We start from the raw sequence: 21232 nt of genomic DNA, 5'->3' as shown, positions 1-21232 counted from the left end.
GTAAGGTCTGTGGGGGGTTGACATTCTTTGACATAGTGGAGTGTCTGCAACCAGGCCTTTGGCAAGCATAGCAGGATCTACGCTGTCAGCTCTTATCGTACATAAACTTAGATGCTTGTCTAATCTGAATGAGAAATAACAGGAGAATTGGAGCTGAAGCCTTGCAGTAATGTGGATGGAAGCTGAAAATGCTCTATCTGCACTACACGAGTCTCTTGTGACATGATAATATTTAAGACAGTACAGAAAAATATAACAAAAAATAATTAAAAGCTATGTAGTGCTTCATTTACTACTTCTAAGGTTGAGAATGCCACAATCTAGTACTGAAAGAGGCTTAAGTAATAGAATTAAATTATAATGAAAATCACAATTCATGTCCATATTAAATACAATATCTAAGGAGAACAAAGCATGAAAATATATACTTAATTAGTACCAATCATTCAAATGTAAATGCCAATATGAATACAGCATGGTCTTTTTGTATTTTGCTTTGACAAAAATTAGTTTTGATATAAAATAATACAACCTGCAGTGCTCAGCCAAACAATTAACATTGCAATGCTAGGCGTAAGTGTGGTCTCAATGGACAAACTCTTCATACTCTGTTATTCAATCACGTTGTTAAAAAGGGGATGACGGGTAAAATCTAAAATCATTACTATTGAGCTAAATTAAAAAAAAAGTTTAATAAACTACATGTTCATTTTTATAGTGTTCATGTAACATTAAATAAAGATAATAATTCATGTCAAATACTGTTAAAAAGCTAAATGTATCTAGAACATTTGTGAAAAGCAGAGGTATGCCCATATATGTGTGCGCGTGTATGAATGTGTTAAGAGTGTGCACATGTATCTCTGTTTTAACTCGCAGAAGAACACAGAATTTTATCATCTTCACACAGTAAACTACCAAATCAGTAAGCTAGCAGAAATCAGCACTCTTCACTGCTTTCGATTCTCTTGCCTATAAACAAATGTATCTTACTCAGTACTACTAAGGTCAGCAAGTTGCCATGGCAAATTTTTAAAAAGCAAATTATTTTTGAAGAAACTTATCTATCTATAGTCCTAAGTGGCAAAAATAAACATAAAATCTCTCTTCTATTTACATCTATTTTTGTTTAAGATTAATTTAGTAATTCAAGTGGGACCAGGAGAGAGCGAAAAAGGAGTACAGCAAAACCCAGCATGTGTGAAAATCTACAGGCATTAGATAGCTAAACAAAATCTAAGTCCCTCAGTGTTGCAGTAAGGTCAAAACCTTTCAGCATTGTACCAGCATGTCAAAATATGTCAACAAACCATCATACTGCAAGAAGAAGAATGACCTTTCAGTTCTTTATCTGCTGCCAATGAAGCTTTGGATACTGGGTATGCATGAACAGTTTTCCAAGCCACTTGACAAATGCAACTCCCAAGGTTTCCTCCAAGTCAAGCTGTTATACCACTGACTTTCAACTCACCAGTACAACTCTTTAAACCATTTGCTATTGGAGAATACTGATCTTATTGTAGAACAGACATCTATAAACCCACAGCATAACTCCCTCTTCCCCTACTACCTACAATCAGACAACAATTATTAAACAATCATCACAGTAACATGTCAAACCATTTTAAACAGCTGAACAGAAACAAAAAAATCATTCTGATGTTCTGATTCAGCCTTTGCTCAGCATCTTTATAGTCACCAGCAAATGCATCTGAACAGGATGCTTTTCTCAAAAACCCCTAAGAACACAATAGCTGTTTGTGACAGAAATAGTCTTTTGCGTTGTTTCTGTTTGCCTTTATCTGAAATAAACACCTTTTTTAATCTACAGGATTCTATGATAATTTTACTATTACTGTTGTAAACTAAAGTCTCAAGATCAGACATAATGTATTTAGGATTCCAAAAAGTGTGGTTATTATTTTAAAACTACTTATAGGAAACTTGCTTTCATTTATTCTTTCAAAAAAGCAGAAGTATAGGACTAACAATATTTAGAATACAAGCAAATGGGGGAAGGAATTTAGTACAAGGATGACTTACCATTCTTATTCAAAGAGATGATGAAATGCTTCTCTTTCACTATGTGAAATTGCCTTTAGTTTAATATCAGTGTCAAATATGACATTTTCCTACGGTCTTCCTCACATATAGTAAAGTTTCTTTAGCTAATAACAGTGTCAAGCTTTCTCCTGGGACTCTCTAGAAATTACATTCCAGAATCTACATATGCCTTAGCCAGGCTTGCAGAAGATAGAAAATATAAATTGCTGTATTTGAGTTTATATCTTCTTACAGCAAGTCACTGACAGTGCACCATTTACTATGTGAACCATGTGCTGCTGATCTCTATATGCCTTTCAGAAAACAGCAGTCATGCCTGTCAGCTCTAACACACCTTTACAGCTAGAACTCCAATTTTTAATTAAGAGTTAGAAGGAATTGTAAAATTAGACACTATGGAAATAAAAAAAAAACCAAAAACCAAGAAACCAACCCCAAACCAATAAACAGCAGCATTCATTTAAATCCTAAAATAATATACAGCAAGTTCTCAGACTCTGTTTTAAAGTATAATCTGTGTTACTTCCTGTTCTTGCTCTCCAAATTACCTTCGGTCACACAGACTATTCAACAGTTTTTATCCTCATGGTTTACAAGAAATACACCAATGTAGGCCAGTGAACAAAGAAAAGTGTGGTATATATGATGTGCACAAAGCAATTATATTTTGTACATGCAGTTGTCTTGTTTACCCCGTGGCAGTGAAAGCTGTAGACTACTCAGTGGATGCCACCACTTTGAAGGAACAAACATACCAAGCGGAGGGATTCTGTAAGTACATGAAACATTTTATACTGAGTTTGTTCAGTATATGAAATAGCTTTTTTTCTAAAACATCACTGTGCAAAATCAGTTGCAAAAAGATGAAGCTTGCCTTTTTCTTTATTACTGAAAAATCTCAATACCTAAACAGCATCTTAAATTACAACTGTGCAAACCCACTGACAAGGTACACTTTGTACGTTTTTAATGCGAAGCTTAATTTGAAGATGAGGTTGCAGTGCAGCTCTGCAACTGAAAATTGCTTAACAATACCATTGATGTATGAGCCATAAAAAACCTTGCTAAGCTGTCCCTGCAGAACTCAGAGTAATAAAAAGGTGTTCTTTTGCACTGAGGTGAACAGACATGGTTGACTGCATCTAGGGAGCTGTACTGTTAAATGAGAAAGTGCCATTTCTTTCCTGTCAGTACAGACCAATTTAAGACACTCACAGATTTAGTTAGCACGGAGTACAGGATTTAATGAAATATACACATAACAGCAAACAAACCACAACTATATTCAAAGCTTTCAGTCAGATTGTGTGCAGAATTCATCTTACATCTGTGACAGATGTGGGGAAAAAAATAGAAACTTTTTCAGTCTCGCTCCTAATTTTCAGAGAAACAGTAAAATAGCTGAATGGAAAAGGTCTAAATTCTTTTACATTTATTCCTTTCAAAGTATCTAGAAATGTATTTCTATCCACATCTAACAGGCAATGTTACAGGTTTTTTCTCCAATTTCATTTTGGCTTTAATTTCAACCAACAGATCAAGTTTACATAACCCTAAACTACCAGCTGAGTGTCATGATATCTCTATTGTGAACTGATGCTGCTTCTCCAGATGGTTCTTCCTCCAAGAGGTATGGAGACACGCAATTGCAGTGAATTGACAGGGAAACTGATTCTCACTTGAGAGATCCTCGCACAGGTTGATTAAATCACACAAAATTGATTCACAATTTGTGCAGCTACACCTGTGTCTTTTCATACCAATAGTTTCAGAGAGCAGTAAAAGTTACTGTCTAAACTACATGCAACCTAATCTGTCAACATGTGTTTGCAAACCCAACTGTCATTACATCAGAAGCTACAGTAACTCAGAACTCATTTCAGAAGATGCTGTAATACTGTTAGTTTTGCAAAGGATTTCTACTTTAAACACCCCCACAAAAATATTCCTGATTTCCTTATTGATCCACATGTCACTTCAGTCTAGCTTTTGCAATATTAAAGGTATTTGACTAACAGCTCAGTGAAAGATGCTATTCCATTTTGAAAGTTGCGATATTAATACATGATAGAATTAAGATGAAGTTCACTATATCTTGGTTTCCTGATAGAAACATACGAGGATTTTCTTTCAGAAATGTCAGATTCAAATGGTATGCACTATTCTCAAATGTTTTACACATTTTATATCTCAAATCAAAACGTGGATAGTCCTTTTGTTCAGCACAAAAGAAACTACAACTTTTCAATGGCAATTTTTCTACAAACAACAAATGGAACAGTGCCTTCTTACTAATTTTCTACTCAACTTTCACCCCATCTCAAATTAGTGAGTATCATTATGTTACCTATTTAAAATTCACTTGGAGCTGCTTTTATCTGAGAACATCTTATCTTCTCAGAAAATATTCTATGCATACACATTATGGTCACCTTGCAGCCCTGAGCTGCTCCATCTCCTCTTATTTACACTGATGTGCAAGTTTAGCACTCTGCATCAGCATCTTTCCTGCCAATCTCACTATTTGCCTAGATATTGGATATACTGAAATTTCTTTCTAGGTCTTGTATTCTGGTTACATGTTTCACAAATCCTTTTCTACAGCTTTCCTGTAGTTCAGCATCTTCATATGTCAACTGACACTCTTCCTGAGATTCCCACTACCTCCATTCAAGTTTTGCAAGTCACTGCTTTCTGGGACTGTCAAATAAGAACAGGCCATTCTCATGCCAATCAAGAATGCTGCTGCAGGGAATAATTTCAAGATCTGGTGATGTTATTCTCAGAATTTGTTTTCACTTTCTCCTGTACGAATCTGATTTCAAGCTATTCCCCAGCCCAAGGCTGGATATTTGCATCTTGGCATTTCTCATATTCAACTGAAATAGTAACTGTCATGAGACTAGCCTCTAATGCTCATACACACTATTTGTTGCATATTTGTATGGTTGTCCCATCTTCTCCACTATCCCTCAAATTTCCCTGATGTTCTCTTCTGCCTGCTGAGCAGACTTCTAAATTTATTTTAAAAATCCTTTCTTAAAACTGTCATTTACCTCACCTACTACCTAGGTTAGGGTTCCACCACATAAAAAAATGGAACTGAAGATGAAACGTCATGTTTAAGATTGTGAGGAGGTTCTAGTACTATGGAAAGATATATAAAATTATAGAATCATAAAAGGGTTTGTGTTGGAAAGGCTCTTAAGATCATCTAATTCCAACCCCCCTGCCATGGCCAGGGACACCTCACACTAAACCATCCCACCTAAGGCTTTGTCCAACCTGGCCTTGAACACCACATGGGATGGAGCATTCACAACTTCCTTGGGCAACCCATTTCAGTCCCTCACAACCCTTACAGTAAAGAACTTCCTCCTTATATCCAATCTACACTTCCCCTGTTTAAGTTTGAACCCGTGACCCCATGTCCTATCACTACAGTCCCTAACGAAGAGTCCCTCCCCAGCATCCCTATAGGCCCCCTTCAGATACTGGAAGGCTGCTATTAGGTCCCCACACAGCCTTCTCTTCTCCAGGCTGAACAGCCCCAACTTTCTCAGCCTATCTTCATACAGGAGGTGCTCCAGTCCCCTGATCATCCTCATGGCCCTCCTCTGGACTTGTTCCAACAGTTCCATGTCCTTTTTATGTTGAGGACACCAGAACTCCAGGTGAGGTCTCACAAGAGCAGAGGGGCAGGATCACCTCCTTTGGCCTGCTGGTCACGCTCCTTTTGATGAAACCTAGGATGCAGTTGGCTTTCTGGGCTGCAAGTGCACACTGAAGCTGGCTCATGTTAAGTTTCTCATTGACCAAAACCCCCACGTCCTTCTCCACAAGGCTGCTTTGTATCTCTTCTCTGCTCCACCTGTAGCTGTGCCTGGGATTGCTCCAACCCAGGTGTAGGACCTTGCACTTGGCATGGTTAAACTTCATAAGGTTGGCATCAGCCCACCTCACAAGCGTGTCAAGGTCCCTCTGGATGGCATCCCTTCCCTCCAGCATATCAACCGGACCACACAGCTTGGTGTCATCGGCAAACTTGCTGAGGGTGCACTCAATCCCACTGTCCAGGTCACCGACAAACATGTTGAACAAGACCGGTCCCAACACCGATTCCTGAGGGACACCACTTGTCACTGGTCTCCAGCTGGACATTGAGCCATTGACCACAGCTCTCTGTGTGCGGCCATCCAGTCTTTATCCACCGAGTGGTCCATCCATCAAATTGATGTCTCTCCAATTTAGAGACAAGAATGTCATGAGGGAGAGTGTCAAATGCTTTGCACAAATCCAGCTAGATGATGTCAACTGCTCTACCCTTGTCCATCAGTTCTGTAGCCCCATCATAGAAGGCCACCAAATTGGTCAGGCAGGATTTCCCCTTAGTGAAGCCATGCTGGCTGTCAACAAGCACCTTGTTGTTTTTCATGTGCCTTAGCATGCTGTCCAGGAGAATGTGCTCCAAGATTTTGCCAGGCACAGAGGTGAGACTGACTGGTCTGTAGTTCCCTGGGTCATCCATTTTCCCCTTCTTGAAAACGGGGGTTATACTTCCCTTTTTCTAGTCGTCAGGAACTTCACCTGACTGCCATGATCTTTCATAAATTGTATAAATAATACAACTATCTTTAAAAGAATAAATCAGAACAATTTTAATAATCTGTAAAAGAAAGGATTTTTATACCAATACCATCAACATGTTCAAAATTCAGTCCAGCATAACTTATCTCCCTCCTTATGTACCTGAGATACTTACTACAGTTTTTAGTTTGAAGACGTTTGTTATTACTAGTTAAAACATATGTAATATATGAGAAAAATACTGTATTTAAAAAAAAAACCCAACCAACAATGAAACAGTATTATCCCAGATACAATGCCAATGAGCAATAAAGTTCTTTACACACAAAGCACACTTGGTTAGACTGTGAAGAGTTTATAACAAATTTGGCAGCCTGCAGGTATTTCAAAACATTACAGCAAAATCTGCCTTCAAAGGCAAGTACTAAAAAAATTGAAATTTGACTTCTGTACCAAAGTAACTTATTCTGTATCAAAGTAGCATTGCTGTAAAATTACCATATGTACCCGCTGCATGTAAACAAATATGATGTGAATTTTTCACAAATATTTCAGCATTCCAGTTTGGCATACTAATTAATGACATTCAAAATGCCAGATTGGTAACATGTATTTTATCAACATAGCTTAATAGTCACTAATGTTTTTTCCCATAATTTCTTTTAAAAACACAGTCCTGTTTATAAGGAAAAATAGCAGAAAGGTACCTGTTCCAGTAGCTCCAAAACTGGTCCTGCAAGTAGGCTTGGTGGCTACTTTCATCACCGAATGAGGCTTTGCTTTCAATCCAGTGAATTATGTGTCCTTCAACCGCTAGGGTGACAGCAGAAAATAAATAGAACTCTTAAAATCATACTCAGCAGCCTGGAAGAATGTGTTTGGGAATATCTTATTTACACCCTCAATCTACCACATAATTCATTATTCAATAGTTACGTATTTATAAAAAATATTTTTCAAATATGGATAGGACATTTAAAAAAAATCAATCTATTTCAATGGATAATTACAGCAGTTTAGTTACACCCCAATTTGGGTATTTGCATTTATTCTAACACAAACCGAATATAAAGGGAAAGAGACTAGACCAAGGTGCAATTGCGTTGTACTTTTATCCTTACTTTGCTGGAAAGGAGTTGTCAGGTAAGGAATTGAAAACTTCTGGTGAATAACAAGAACAGTTAGCTAAGCTGTTAAAACCAGCAAATTCTCACCAATGAAGAGTGGAAGGTGTGAGAACAGCAAGGAAGTTTATCATAGATACATATCTCCTTCCCTCCCTTTGCACAACCAGTAATGCTTTACCAGAAAGAAGCTAGGAATAAGAATGCTTACGTGAAAAAATGCAATTCTGAATTTCTGTTTCAGTCTGTGTGATTTGCTCTGGTTCACATCTTTCCTCACTGCTTGTAGAAGTGAATTTCTCAGGTTAATAAAGGTCTTTTTTTTTTTTTTTTTTATAAAGTCCTTTCTGAAGTTGACAACCTAATTTTGCAGGAGAAATCATGAAACTCACTCTAAAAAAAAAAATCATTCTTTCTCTAATGTTGGTATGATTACTGAGGGCTTTAAAAATGTTTCCTTCATTTTGTGTTGCCTATAATATTCACAGTCATGATGTCTTAGCCTAAGTTTGACCTGGGATGAAGTACTCAACTGGCATTTCAGAGCATGCCATCTCAGAAACACAATACAGGAAGATTAGAAGAAGCTGTGGCAACACACAGTTTACAGCAGACTGTAAAATTACTTGGGAAATATGGGTAAATACCACATGAAGCCACCACACTAAGCTCCATATGCCACCACTACCATGCTATCAGTAACCAAGTTAACTTGTGTAGGCCTATACTACTACACCCTTCCCCTGCTTCCAGTAGCCCCCTAGAACTTTTAGCCCATGAGATCTAACAGCTGTTAGTTGTGGAGTCTAAATCCTTGGAGATATTCAAAAGCCATCTGGACATGCTTGAGCAGATGACTACCAGAGATGCCTTCCAGCCTCAGCCATTTTGTGATACTGTAATTTCACAATCTTCCCTGCTAACTTTAGACCGGATAAACAACAACCGTTCCCTCACGTCCTTGGGTCCTTGGTAGCTTTCTGAGACCCTCCACAAATAAGAATTATGGAAGTGAAGTAGTAGAAGGTAACTGAAAACTCTCCAGGTGTGTCTTGACAACTGTCTGTGAATTGTAGATCATCAGGATGCCAAAGCTCACTGTTTCAAATATAGAGTGCTTTAGCTACAAAGGTATTTTTTGTTTTGTACATATAACCTCTTCTTAACATCACTACCATTTTTGTTTTGTGGAAACATGATTATGAATACAAACATCACTGAACTTTTCAGAAGACTCTCATATACATAGTTGTTCATCTATTAAATAACAGACTATGGTGCTGAAAGACGGTATCTCAAGCACTTCTGAGTAGTGAGACATTTTATATTACACACTTCAGTTCCTTATACCAGCGTACAAATCAGTTCGTAAGAATTCCAACTGTTGTCAATATGAAAAAAAAAGCTAGTCACGTATATGACTTTCACATGCTGCTTTCAGCCTTCTTGTTTTCTCTGTCACACACCTGCATTGACAGGTGCTGTGTTCTATGGAGGCAAAGTCGTCATCTTCTGGCATGAAAGTCAATCTACAAAAGGTGAATAATAATCCTTTACACTTAGACAACATTGATGTTTCTTCTTCCATGGCCCAGCTACTACGTCAGCTGATTACCTTCTTACATGGCCTCAAGACCAGAAGATGCAGATGAGCTTTGACATGACCTTTATACCTACTTTTATTCCTTCTTGCTTCTTGCTACACAGGATTAAAAAAAAAAAAAAAAAAGAAAAGAAAAAAAAAGAGAACTGCGGAGCTGTACTTAGATGCAAAGTGATGGCAAGAGAATAATGGCACTACAACAAATCTTTATGCAATGACCTATAGGTGTAATGGTAATACTCTACACTGCTTTGAATTGATTTGGTCTAGAAGTCTAAAACATTTATAGGTATTTCAGAGTTCAGTTCAGAAAGACAGTGAGCAGAGAAGTTTAGATGCAGCAGGCGTCTGGGGTTTTTACTGTTCCTTGGTTTTCTTTTTGTGATAATGAGACAAAAACATGCAGCAATCAAAGAGGAAGCACGGGGTAATACTACTTATGAGCAAATCTCTCTGACCCAAACTAGAAGTTCTTAAAATTATTAGGTAACTACTGAAAAAAACCCTAATTTGTAGTGTCCTTTAATATACAGCTGTATAGATGTAATATGTAGCTGTAACATTTTAGCATGCATGCTTTTACTAAAAATAAAACAATGACAATTCTTTAAAAGACTTACCTACTGGCACTTCTAAAATGAAGTCTGGTGTTTTGTCATAACCCTTTGCACGAAGCTGATCTTCAGCTATACATACAGAATAAGAACTATTGTTTATAAAACTCTTCTATTAAGTAGACAGCAGCATAATTATTTTTATTTTAAATAAGAGTGCAAGAATTACTAATGCAGTCATACATATCTTTCTTATGCATGCAATGCTGTGTCAGATTAAATGAACCTTTGTAGAAAACCTGAAGCATGGATATAAAAATGCTTCTTTGTCATCCCTGCATTTTTATGTCTTCATTATAAACATCATTAATTCAAGCTGTCATATAGTATTTTATAACCCCCAAATATTCAAAATAAAGAAGTATATTTGCTGATTAAAAAAAGAGTCTCCCTACATTAGGAAGCATTAAGACTAATCCTATCAACACCACAAATGTAGATATACTGTAGCTGCCTTCTTGGTTTTATTTTAATGTTAGCATAAAATTGTTAAAAAAAGAACAGGAAAATCCTTTTCTTCCAGAAATTTATGAAGGAGAGAAGCCACAATTTTAGTTTCTCTTGCACCCTGCTATCTACAGAATTTATTAAATTTCAGAACATAAAAAGACCTAGAAATTCTGCTAACATAAACTATACAACTCTATTGCTTACAAATCTTAGAGCTGAACATTCCAAGAAACAATAACGACTGAGCAAGATAAAACTGCAGAAGACAAAAGATGCTCCCTTAAAAAAGAAAAAAAAGGAAGCCCAAGCAAGCCCTTAATATTGCCCTTAATATTTTCTAAACTATTGTCCTTGATTTCTGATACCATTACACTGGTATTTCTGAAACACCATTTCTCCATTAGAATTTGGAGTGACCTGGTCATTCAATTCCAGGCATGGCTTTCTGTCTTCACCCAAGCTCAACTAATGGCACTACCTAGTAACAAGTAAGGCTGTGTAGCCCCTTAACACCTACTGGGCTGTTGACATTGTCATGCATCCCATTCGCCTTTCTACATCACCTTTGATTAAAATTAATGGTCCATTCTCACTGTTGGGTAGCTTATTTCCAATCCATTTATCAGGTTAGGACAGTAGTTTCATGGCCAATGTTCAGAACTCAGTTTTTGAATACTTTGTGAATATCCCGAGAGGTCAGCAGTTTGAGTCCAAGTAACATTTTTATGACAAGAAAAACATACACTCTTAGAAATCCAAATATTCTAAAAGTGCCTAAAGCAAACTTCCCCCCTCTTTCCCATCAAAGAATGTAAGTCTGAAGTGTTCTTTTTAATATAGTGAACTCATAAATTAAAGTGGGACAGGAGTGATTTTCTGTACATTCAGTTAGGTGTAAATGGCAATAGCTGTTTATTAATTTTGATAGGTGCAGTATTTCTTTTGAAATTTGAGAGTATTTCCTCACTGTAACCACACCATACTGTAAATACAAGTCTTTGCAATGCAACAGTTCATTGTATCACCTGATCAGCTATGAAACTTTTTTAGGATTTGGAGACAGACTTAGTTGTTGGCTATTTTTTCAAATTTGTCAAGATTGTCAGGAATATGGATAAAGAGCGTTAAGATTAACAAAGTTCTAATTTAACAGAACGTATGAGCAGAGAGTTTTGTGCCATAACATAAAAATGAATTAACTGTACGTGATCTCTTAATCTTGATTAAAAAAAATTCCACTTTTATCCAACTCTATTTAACTGTAGTCTGCCCTTAATTGTTTGAAACAGTACAAAAAGACAACAGGATGTTCCAAATGAAGTTTTCATTGTTCAAGAAGACACAAATAGCAATAGAAAGTTCAGTATTTTTCTTTCATATCTAACAAATGCTAGTATCAGAAATTCAGGAAAATGTAACTTAAAAGAACCCACTGAAAGCCAGGAAGGGGTAAACATTTCCTGATAAGTCAGCTTGGCAAGTATCAGAACTGGAGTCTGCATCAGCATTACTTTCAATATTCTTCTGCAAATTCTTTTTTCAAGGCTACTTGATTACTTTTAAAATCATAGAATTATAGAATCCTAGAAATCATTCTGTCAAAATCAGATTGTGTGATGCTAACACATGGCTTGAAAAAGAATGTGTTTTTTGCTTTGTTTCTGAGTGTTTTCACTTGGTTTCTCCTGACATTCTGTACTCTGAATAGCATTATAAAATAAGTTTTAAACCCATGTTTATTATTTATGTGAGTTGTCTATCATGTAGGAACATAATTATAGATTACTATTTCTTTAAGTGTTTTGAAGCTTTATAAATTTGGTGGGGGGAGGAGAGGAGGAGAGGTGAAAGAGATACAGACACTCCCCACAACCACCATAAACCTTCTTTTTTTTCCTAACCGAAACCTCACCAAAATAGAAGCTCTAGCTTTTCAGCCCAGTTATGTTTCTTATTTGTCCAGAAGCTACAGAGGTAGCATTCTGCACCTTGAAAGAGATCTTTCAGCTTTTGCATGGGTTGAGAGACTAATTTAACAATTGACTGAAAGCCAGCCCACAACAGCTTTGACAGTTACATTTACGAATCCTGAGATCTGAAAATTACATTGAAACAGCACTACTAAGTAGTTTTCTACAGATTCCCCATTAATTTAGATTTCCAACAAAACTGCAGCTTCATCTTTACCATAACTTCACACTCAATCATAACCATTTAACACATCCTTGTTCTTATACTAGCCTCTGGATATAACAAGGAAACCAAACATTTTCTGTTGGTGCATGAATGAGCAGCAACTACAAATTTAAGATTACAGTAAAAAACACTGACCAGATTTCATGATTTATATCCAGGCTACTACTGAAGGACAGTGGGAACCAAAGGAGGATAAGATTCCAGACAAAGGTCAGTACCTCCCCATACAGCTAAAAGCTTTACTAATACATTCATGGCAAAGATACAAACCCATAAAGATCCAACACAGAACCTAGAAATTCCTGGCATTTCAGTATGGCAAGTGAAATGGTTCGCCTGTTTTGAGAGAATACTTCCACTGATCACTTTAATCCTAAGCAAAGTGATAAAGATTTGAGAGCTGTGTTTTTGTTGAAGAGAGGACATGGTATATGATGTGGTTCTCATGAACAGTAGAGTGTGTGCTCGCAGCCCAGAAAGCCAACCATATCCTGGGCTGCATCAAAAGAAGCGTGACCAGCAGGTCGAAAGAGGTGATCCTGCCACTCTACTCTGCTCTTGTGAGACCTCACCTGGAGTATTGTGTGCAGTTCTGGTGTCCTCAACATAAGAAGGACATGGAGGAGTTGGAGAAAGTCCAGAGGAGGGCCATGAGGATGATCAGGGGACAGGAGCACCTCCCATATGAAGACAGGCTGAGGAAGTTGGGGCTGTTCAGCCTGGAGAAGAGAAGGCTGCATGGAGACCTTAGAGCAGCCTTCCAGTATCTGAAGGGGGCCTATAGGGATGCTGGGGAGGGACTCTTCGTCAGGGACTGTAGTGACAGGACAAGGGGCAACGGGTTAAAACTTAAACAGGGGAAGTTTAGATTGGATATAAGGAGGAAATTCTTTCCTGTTAGGGTGCTGAGGCACTGGAATCGGTTGCCCAGGGGGGTTGTGAGTGCTCCATCCCTGGCAGTGTTCAAGGCCAGGTTGGATGAAGCCTTGGCTGGGATGGTTTAGTGTGGGGTGTCCCTGCCTATGGCAGGAGGGTTGGAACTAGATGATCTTGAGGTCCTTTCCAACCCTAACTATTCTATGATTCTATGATTAACAAAAAGCAAACCCTGTTAGTTTATATAGGTTTCAAATAAATTTCTGGGTGAATCTGAAAGTGTTACTTCTGATCTGTAGGCTCTGAAAGCTAACTGCTCTAGAAACAGATAAATTATGCCCTGGAACTGAAGAGCTGTCTCATGCTCCAAGATGATACTGGGGCGATTTATATTCACCATGTCCTTAGACCTCTGCTGCTCAGGTGAAGAGAGCTGATACAAAAACCTTACTATTCTTGAGGAATAGTAAACTAATATGGAAACTGTAGAATTTGATTTTCCTAACACGTGTTAAAAAGTAATGGAATTGTAAGTACAGCAATCTAAGTCCTGGGCCATCTTCAAAACTGGAACGTAGTCTCTCTCAGAGCCTAACAAAGCCTGAATTTGTTGACCTATAGGAAATACTGTCATCTCTTCTGTTTTGCTGAACTTACCTTCAAGCAGTTTTGGAAGTAATTTTTAAAAAAGGAAAGATTTTATTGTGAGGGATTCAGTAGGGTTAATCTTGTACATACTAAGGAAATGCTTTTTTTTTTTTTTTTTTTTTTTAACACCTAAAACCTTAAAAGACACAGAAATAATAAATACACCCATCTAAATCTAACAGATCGTAAATCATGCCTAAACAGTATTTCACTGTGCATAAATCTAAACAATAAATTAAGCTCTCTTATTTATGCTTATATTTTAATAAGTTAATCCACTCTAGATACTTTGACAACACAAGTTTCTTAAAGCTTATTTTTAAAGACAAAACTGATGCTTATCCAAGGTCACGAAACATCAAAATTTAAATCTGATTTGTGTAGTACACAAGCTTGCACAAGCCGAATAAAATAATAATCATTGGGTTGAGGATTCATTTGTGAGTCATCTAGTCCATTCCCTTGTATCATGACAGGATTGATTTCATTACCAGCTTTGATGGATGAATGTCAAGTCTAGCCTTGAATTTTCCATTGAAGGTGATTCCACAACCTTCCCTGGCAGTTTGTTTTACATTTACTGCTCCTAGAAATGTTTAGTATTTTAACTCATCATCATCTCTGCAATTACAGCTTAAGCCTATTACCTGTACTTCTACTCTTATAGCCAAATAGGAAAAATCTATTTCCTCACATTTTCACAGTGTCATCTGCAGCTTTGCATGCAATACTTATTTCTGTCTTTTTTTCATTTTTTCTCTAAAATAAAAGATCACACTAACTCTCTTCCTTAATTACATGGGAAAATATTTTTAAAACCTTAATAGTCATTATAATTTCTTAAATTTGTTTAAAGTTTCCAAAATACTAATCTGAATCTAGATTTAGGAAAGGTCATAGTTTCTGATAAAACCAGCAAAATTCCCTGATCACACAAATTTTGTGCAACATCAACAAAAGACAGCATTTCACTTTGCTATTGTCTCATCATATAAGAAGTCCAAGATTTAAGAAGTCACTGTTAAGTTTATTATCACAGTAAGAGAAATGATGCTTTAAATACTAATCTTTAATGGCCCTCATGTACAAGAAACATAGTGCAGGCTAAAAGAAAAAAGATGAAAATAACTTCCTAATTAATCCTTAAAATGATTTTAAATATAGGGATTGTGAAATGAGTACTTGCATTGGTTAGTAGGCAGGGGGCAAAAATTCAGCAGACATTGCACAGAAAGCTAAATGAGTGAATCTTCTCACAGTTCTTTTAATACGTAAAGCATTTTGAAGTTAATATTTCTTATGCTTCCTCCTAAGTCTCATAAGGCCTAGATTATGGCTAATATCTCATGACACCAAAAGTAATACTGCAGCAGATATTAAAGCATTTTTTTTCAGCTACTTATTCTATAAAATATTAATTGCAAGTCTGTGCATGTGCTGTATATAGAGGGTATTAGGTAACTGAGTTCCTGCTCAGTTCTAAATCAATAAAAGATAACATGTACAGCATCAATCATTTCTTACTCTTCCTTTACTACCTAATACAAAGAGTGTTGAGGTTTATTTTTTTCTTAGGTAAACAGTCACTGAAATCTTTGAAGTTAAGGATTTGCTGGCTAGCCCCTACTACAAATTCTTACCTATGAAAGAGAGATTTTTTTCCAAAAGCATTTCTCGCAGCAAGACTTCATGCTCATGACCAATAGCGCTGATAGATTTAGATTAAGAAATAGAAGAACCAACTTCAGAAAAACATCACAGATAAAGTAATTAATGATAAAATACATTTGCCTTCATCTGCATTTCAGAAGTGAACAATGATTTGAACTCTTAAGTTTTTAAATACTTTACAAGGACTTTCAGAGGCATTTAGCACTTTGTGAAAATTAGACTACTGTATCATCAGCATACATTTCACAAAAATAAGAACAATTACACCACATTTATTCAGTATAAATAAGGCCAATATTTCATTTTTTGCTTTATTTCCCTCCCAAATTTAAAAGAAAGTGAGCTTAAAACATGTAATGAAATACCTTTTAATTTGCTCTTTACTGACTAGTGTATCAATTCTCTAATTCAGCAAAGAATGAAATAAATTGCTTTTTTCTTTATATTCAGAAACTGATAGGCACCACAGCAACCTGAAACATGTTACTGTAACAAAACATCCTTTTAATTGATTTTTCAGAAGCATGAACTTAGGGAAGGATGAAATATTTTATAGTGAAGTCCTTTTCACTTCACTGACAGCCTGTTGATCCAATGTGCTATTCTTAGCAACATGTACAAAAGTCACCACATTAAGTATTTTTAATGTATCCTCCTGGAGGTCAAAGTTCTGTTCTGGAAGCTTTTAAGAAGAAGAATCTTATGGAACTTCATGATGAAGGACCTTACATTACAAACAGTTAAGTTCCTAACTCTGTTTAGAATAACTTCTGAAAATTTAAACTACAGATCACCTTACAATTACAGTTAATTACCTAATTTATATAAACAGTTTATGCTGAACAGCAAAATTAACAATTGTATGGAATCATTGCATTTACACATATAGTTTTTATTAACTGAAACTGTATATTATGTTAAACTCTACTAGCATTTACAGAACAAAAGGGGTAAATGAAGAACAGCAGAAATGTAAGAAAAATACTGCAAATAGAATTTATAATGTATCTCAAGCAGAAACACTTAGACTTAGTCTATAATAATACCTGTTATTGATGTATGGCAATGACCATGGGGCAAAACTTGTAAATAACCTCACAAGCCATTTTCTACTCATGCAATCTAGCAGCCTAGTTTCCCGTAAGCATCTGAACTATTACTGAAAAATAGCCTCTTGGCATTTACAAAGAGGTTGACTTCATACTTTAGTCCATGCATATACAATTAGATAGTTATATTTAAAATCAATATGCAATCCTTCAGAAGACATTATGCTTTTAAAACCTTAACTTTAAATTGATTTTAAACTATTTTATGCACCTCAAAATTAACATCTAATTCAGCAGCATACTTGCAGATAATGCACTTGCACAGTTTAGTATTAAACTTTTCTGTACCAAAACGGAATTAAAAAACTCCTCATTATGCTCACTGATGTCACTGCAGAGTCAATAACTTCACTTGAACCAGAATCTGAAGAGGATAGAAAAGACTTTTATAGACTGCAGGTAAGTTATTCTTAAAAACTGGTTATAAATCTACATATTCTGTTATTATTACTTTTAAACATGACACTTTCAGAAGACTATAGCCAGACTGTTTGTCATAAAAATATTAATCTTACATTTCTAGACGTGAAAATTAATGATTAACAATCTTTTAAAAACTGTGATTTATTAGATTAATCCACTGTCATAGAGCTGTGTTTAATGTTGAAGATATTCTCAATGAATACATAAAATAATGATTAAAATCAGAAAATACAAATATAATTAGAACTTCATCCTGCTCCTGTTAAAGTTAATGAGAGCAGGGCTGAGTCTGTAGTAGACACCAGACAAGTATTTCTAATGGAAAGAACATATTTTTAATGAGTGACTACCACATGTACCACACCTAAAAAAAGTGTTGTTTTACATGCATAACTAAACGTCATTGTAGCTGTTCTAGCCTGCAACTGTACAGTGAAATCAGGATCTTCCCCAGATTGCATGCAGAGATTTATGCAAGGAATCCCTAGGACTTGGGAGCCAATTGCCTTGCTAGCTGGCTCAGTGATAGGAAGTCATGATTTTGAAACTGTTCCTTTCATAGCAGACTGAAACTGAAGGGCTCTCAATTCAGGACTTCACTGAAGTCTGGTCTCCCTGTTAAAACCCGGTCTAGGGGAAGGTGTCCCTGCCCATGGCAGAGGAACTGGAACTACACGACTTTAAGGTCCCTTCCAATCCAAAGCATTCTATGATTCTATGAAAACAGAGTTAGGGTTGCAGTGATCTTTCCTAACAAATTATATACTTTAGTTTGGAATACTCAGTACCGAGAGAAGTTTCCTCAGGATTCTCACTGGATATTGAGGATCTCTAATTAACCATTTCAACACTAACCCACCCCCCACCCCCCAATCCAAACCCAACACCCTTAAAATTCAAGCTAGGGTTTTTTTCCTACAGCTAGACTCATTTCCTTTACGAAGAAGAGAAAGTAAAAGAACTGCATGGAATGTCAGAGTTTCAAAATACTAACTGGTCAATCATACCTGAATTGCACTTGAAAACCTTCCAATTAAAACTCAGCAGAAGAGTTGAGATTGGAAAGTATCTCCAGAGATCATCTAGCCCAACTCCACTGCTCCAAGCACTGTTGTCCAGTCTTAATAGAAAACCAGACATGAATTTCAACTAATCAAAACCAAAGAGGTTCAATCAGGCATATGAATGTGTAGCCACCGAACTGACAACTTCCTGTGGTCCATCTGATTTTTGTTAAACAGTGTAAGAGAAAGCTTTGCAGTGACCCTCTAGTTGATTGAATGTAAAACAGAGGAGTATGAAACGTGTTTTGTGAAGCAGAACTTTATGTCAGGTTAAAGCTAGACACATCTCTTCCACACAGCCTAAACTCGTCAATTGTGCACCTAAAATTTTATGGGAAAGGATACTGTTTGATGCAGTCCACCAGTGGTCCATAACAACAGTCATTCACAGTACACTGCAGACAAATAAGAGAAGTAGTATAGTGATGGGCAATGCAAAACCATTATAGTTAAAAAGAACCTTAAAAACAGTAATTACTTTTCTTCAAAAAGGCTATCAGATGCTGTTCAGATTTAATCACAGAAAACAAAACCTGCATGCTTTTATTCACTATAAAAGCAAGCTATTAAAAAGTGGAATGCTCCCCTCACAAATACTGCATTGCCATTTATGGTGTACCCTGACCTCACTGATAGTTTATGATGACAGTAATTAAATGAGGTTTAAAAATCTTTTACTCTGCTAGACAGATAACAACACCGCCACAGAAAAGGAAAAAAAAAAAAAAAAAGACAACTGTGATTAATACCTGATAGACTTGATTTGCCAGAACTCCATCTGGAATCTGAGAAGGGTCCCGTAGCATACTATTAATAAGTGTTTTGGAGGCTAAAGAAAAAAGGAATAAAAACATACAAAAACCTGTTAGCTCAGTTATCCACTTGGCAGGAAGAGAGACACACTTTTATAAAAAGAAAACATTAATGATGTAGATAATTTTGAAAATTATCAAACTAGCAACTACAAACTTTGTAGCTACTTAACCCATTCTGATACGATTAAAAGGCTTGAAACACCAAAGGATTGTACTAGCACAGGGTGAAAGCAGGCCCTTGTCTACTTAATCAGTTTTACAGGACAGTTTGTGCTTCAAAAGCATCTTGCAGCTCCTAAGGAAAGTAAAGAAAATGTAACTCAAAATAACAACCATAGCCTAAGAGAACTTAAGGAAGAAGGTATGTAAAAATTCAAAACAGCCTCTAAAAACAATGTTTGGTCTGAACAATCTTAAGCACTTTATTTAGTATCCAATTTAGTAGTTTTCAAATGTATTTATTTACTTATTCAGTGTTGACACGTTTATCTCACTGTACTTAAAAGCTCGTAAAAGGCTTTCTGTATTATTTTCAAACGTATAAGACACAAAAGAAATCAGAAGTGAACTTAGGAGCATTTATCAGTCTTTCATTCACTGAGATTGATACAACAACAACAAAAAAAATCAACGGTAAATCAGGAGATGCCTTTAGTTTATTTTCAAATAGGTCTTGCAAGCACAGGCATTGTTATCTCTCCAGATGCTTAATCTGGGTAGCTGCATACACCAGTTAATTACTAATACAGGTGGAAAAACTATTCTAGAAAAATGCCCTCCAAAAAAATTCACACATTTCATTTTATGACTTCTTAGAGAAAAAACAACACTGTCGCACAAGCATAAGCTGCCTCCTTCCTGGGAACAACTGCTGACAGAGTTCAGCTGGTGGGTATATTTATACCACTGAATCCATAAATGTAGACTAGGCTTGAGACTAGCAAGGGTCCTGCTTTGCCAAAGATTTCCTGTGTTACTTCAGGCAAATTCCTTTAACCCGGGTGTGCTTCACTTGTGTAAACAAAGTGAAAAACTGCTCTCTTCCTGTTCTTAATTTTTCTTTTGTCCCAAGGTGGGGCCAAAGCTTTGTCACTCTCCTCAACGATTGAACTGAAAGTCTCAGATATCACTGTGAAAAGGGGTCCTGGAACCTGTGACATGAAGGGATCTGTCATATAAACCACAATTTTGCCATATAAGCAACAATGAATGTGTGCAAACACTGCTGAAAGCAAAGGAGACTCTCATTTTAATATTCTCCCTTAATGTTGTCTGCTAAAAGCATCACAGTCAATTGAAAGTAGTATTCCAAGAAAATATTTTGTTTAGAAAACTATACTGTAATGCAAACGAATATACAAACCAAAATCGGTTTAAAGGCTATGCAAGAGCTACAAAGATTGGCATCACCACAAGCATAAGCAAAAGTTCCTGAAAATATTTTAAAAAGAATGATATACTAAACCACTATATTAAACACTTCCAACATACAACATAAAGTGTATATAAAACACTTCCAGACTCATCATGGCATATTACATACTTGAATCTTATGCATCTTGTGTGAAATAAGCATTTCTTTTGTAAGTGAATAGTAAGAATAAATAGACATTTTACTTTAGCTTTTGTACGCTGTTGAAATAGCATTTTGTACACAGGATAAAAACTTTGAAAACATGAATCAGAAGTCAGTGTATATATTTACTTTATTAACACTAAAAATGAAAATATTTTTTTAGTATGTAGCAATAATACACAAGTAACAGTTTGTCAATAGTGAGGTTGATTGAATGGTAGACTAATGAAGAGCGTTAACTGAGGAAGACTGAGAATTCACTGTTTTCAAGGGCTACTGATTTAAGTATCATGACTTGATTATGACAAAAGTAAGCTATTTTATGACTGATGAATGAACCAGCAAAACCCCACAGATTCACATTAGGGAAATATTTAACTGGACACTACCTTGAGTAATGAGCTACAGGTAC

General features: G+C 36.2%; 1 protein-coding gene across 7 annotated transcripts in view; it reads right to left on the bottom strand.

Annotated features, from left to right (window-relative positions):
- The window catches only part of CDIN1 (CDAN1 interacting nuclease 1), a 125877-nt gene that overhangs the window by 56840 nt on the left and 47805 nt on the right, over nucleotides 1-21232 (bottom strand). For 5 of the 7 annotated variants that reach the window (XM_065686560.1, XM_065686562.1, XM_065686559.1 and 2 more), the window contains 5 exons: nucleotides 19179-19258; nucleotides 18775-18824; nucleotides 15803-15870; nucleotides 9999-10064; nucleotides 7359-7464 (listed from right to left, as the gene is read on the bottom strand). In XM_065686560.1, coding sequence (XP_065542632.1) covers nucleotides 7359-7464; nucleotides 9999-10064; nucleotides 15803-15870; nucleotides 18775-18824; nucleotides 19179-19258 — 370 coding nt within the window. Of the gene's footprint in view, nucleotides 1-6560; nucleotides 6731-7358; nucleotides 7465-9998; nucleotides 10065-15802; nucleotides 15871-18774; nucleotides 18825-19178; nucleotides 19259-21232 lie in introns of those variants that run through there. The other 2 variants (XM_065686565.1, XM_065686563.1) reach the window with 2 other exon arrangements.

This window comes from Lathamus discolor, chromosome 6 (assembly GCF_037157495.1).
Source record: "Lathamus discolor isolate bLatDis1 chromosome 6, bLatDis1.hap1, whole genome shotgun sequence".
In the NCBI taxonomy this organism is placed as follows: domain Eukaryota; kingdom Metazoa; phylum Chordata; class Aves; order Psittaciformes; family Psittacidae; genus Lathamus; species Lathamus discolor.
The sequence above is the reverse complement of the archived record's forward strand: the minus strand, read 5'-3'. Positions and strand labels throughout refer to the sequence as shown.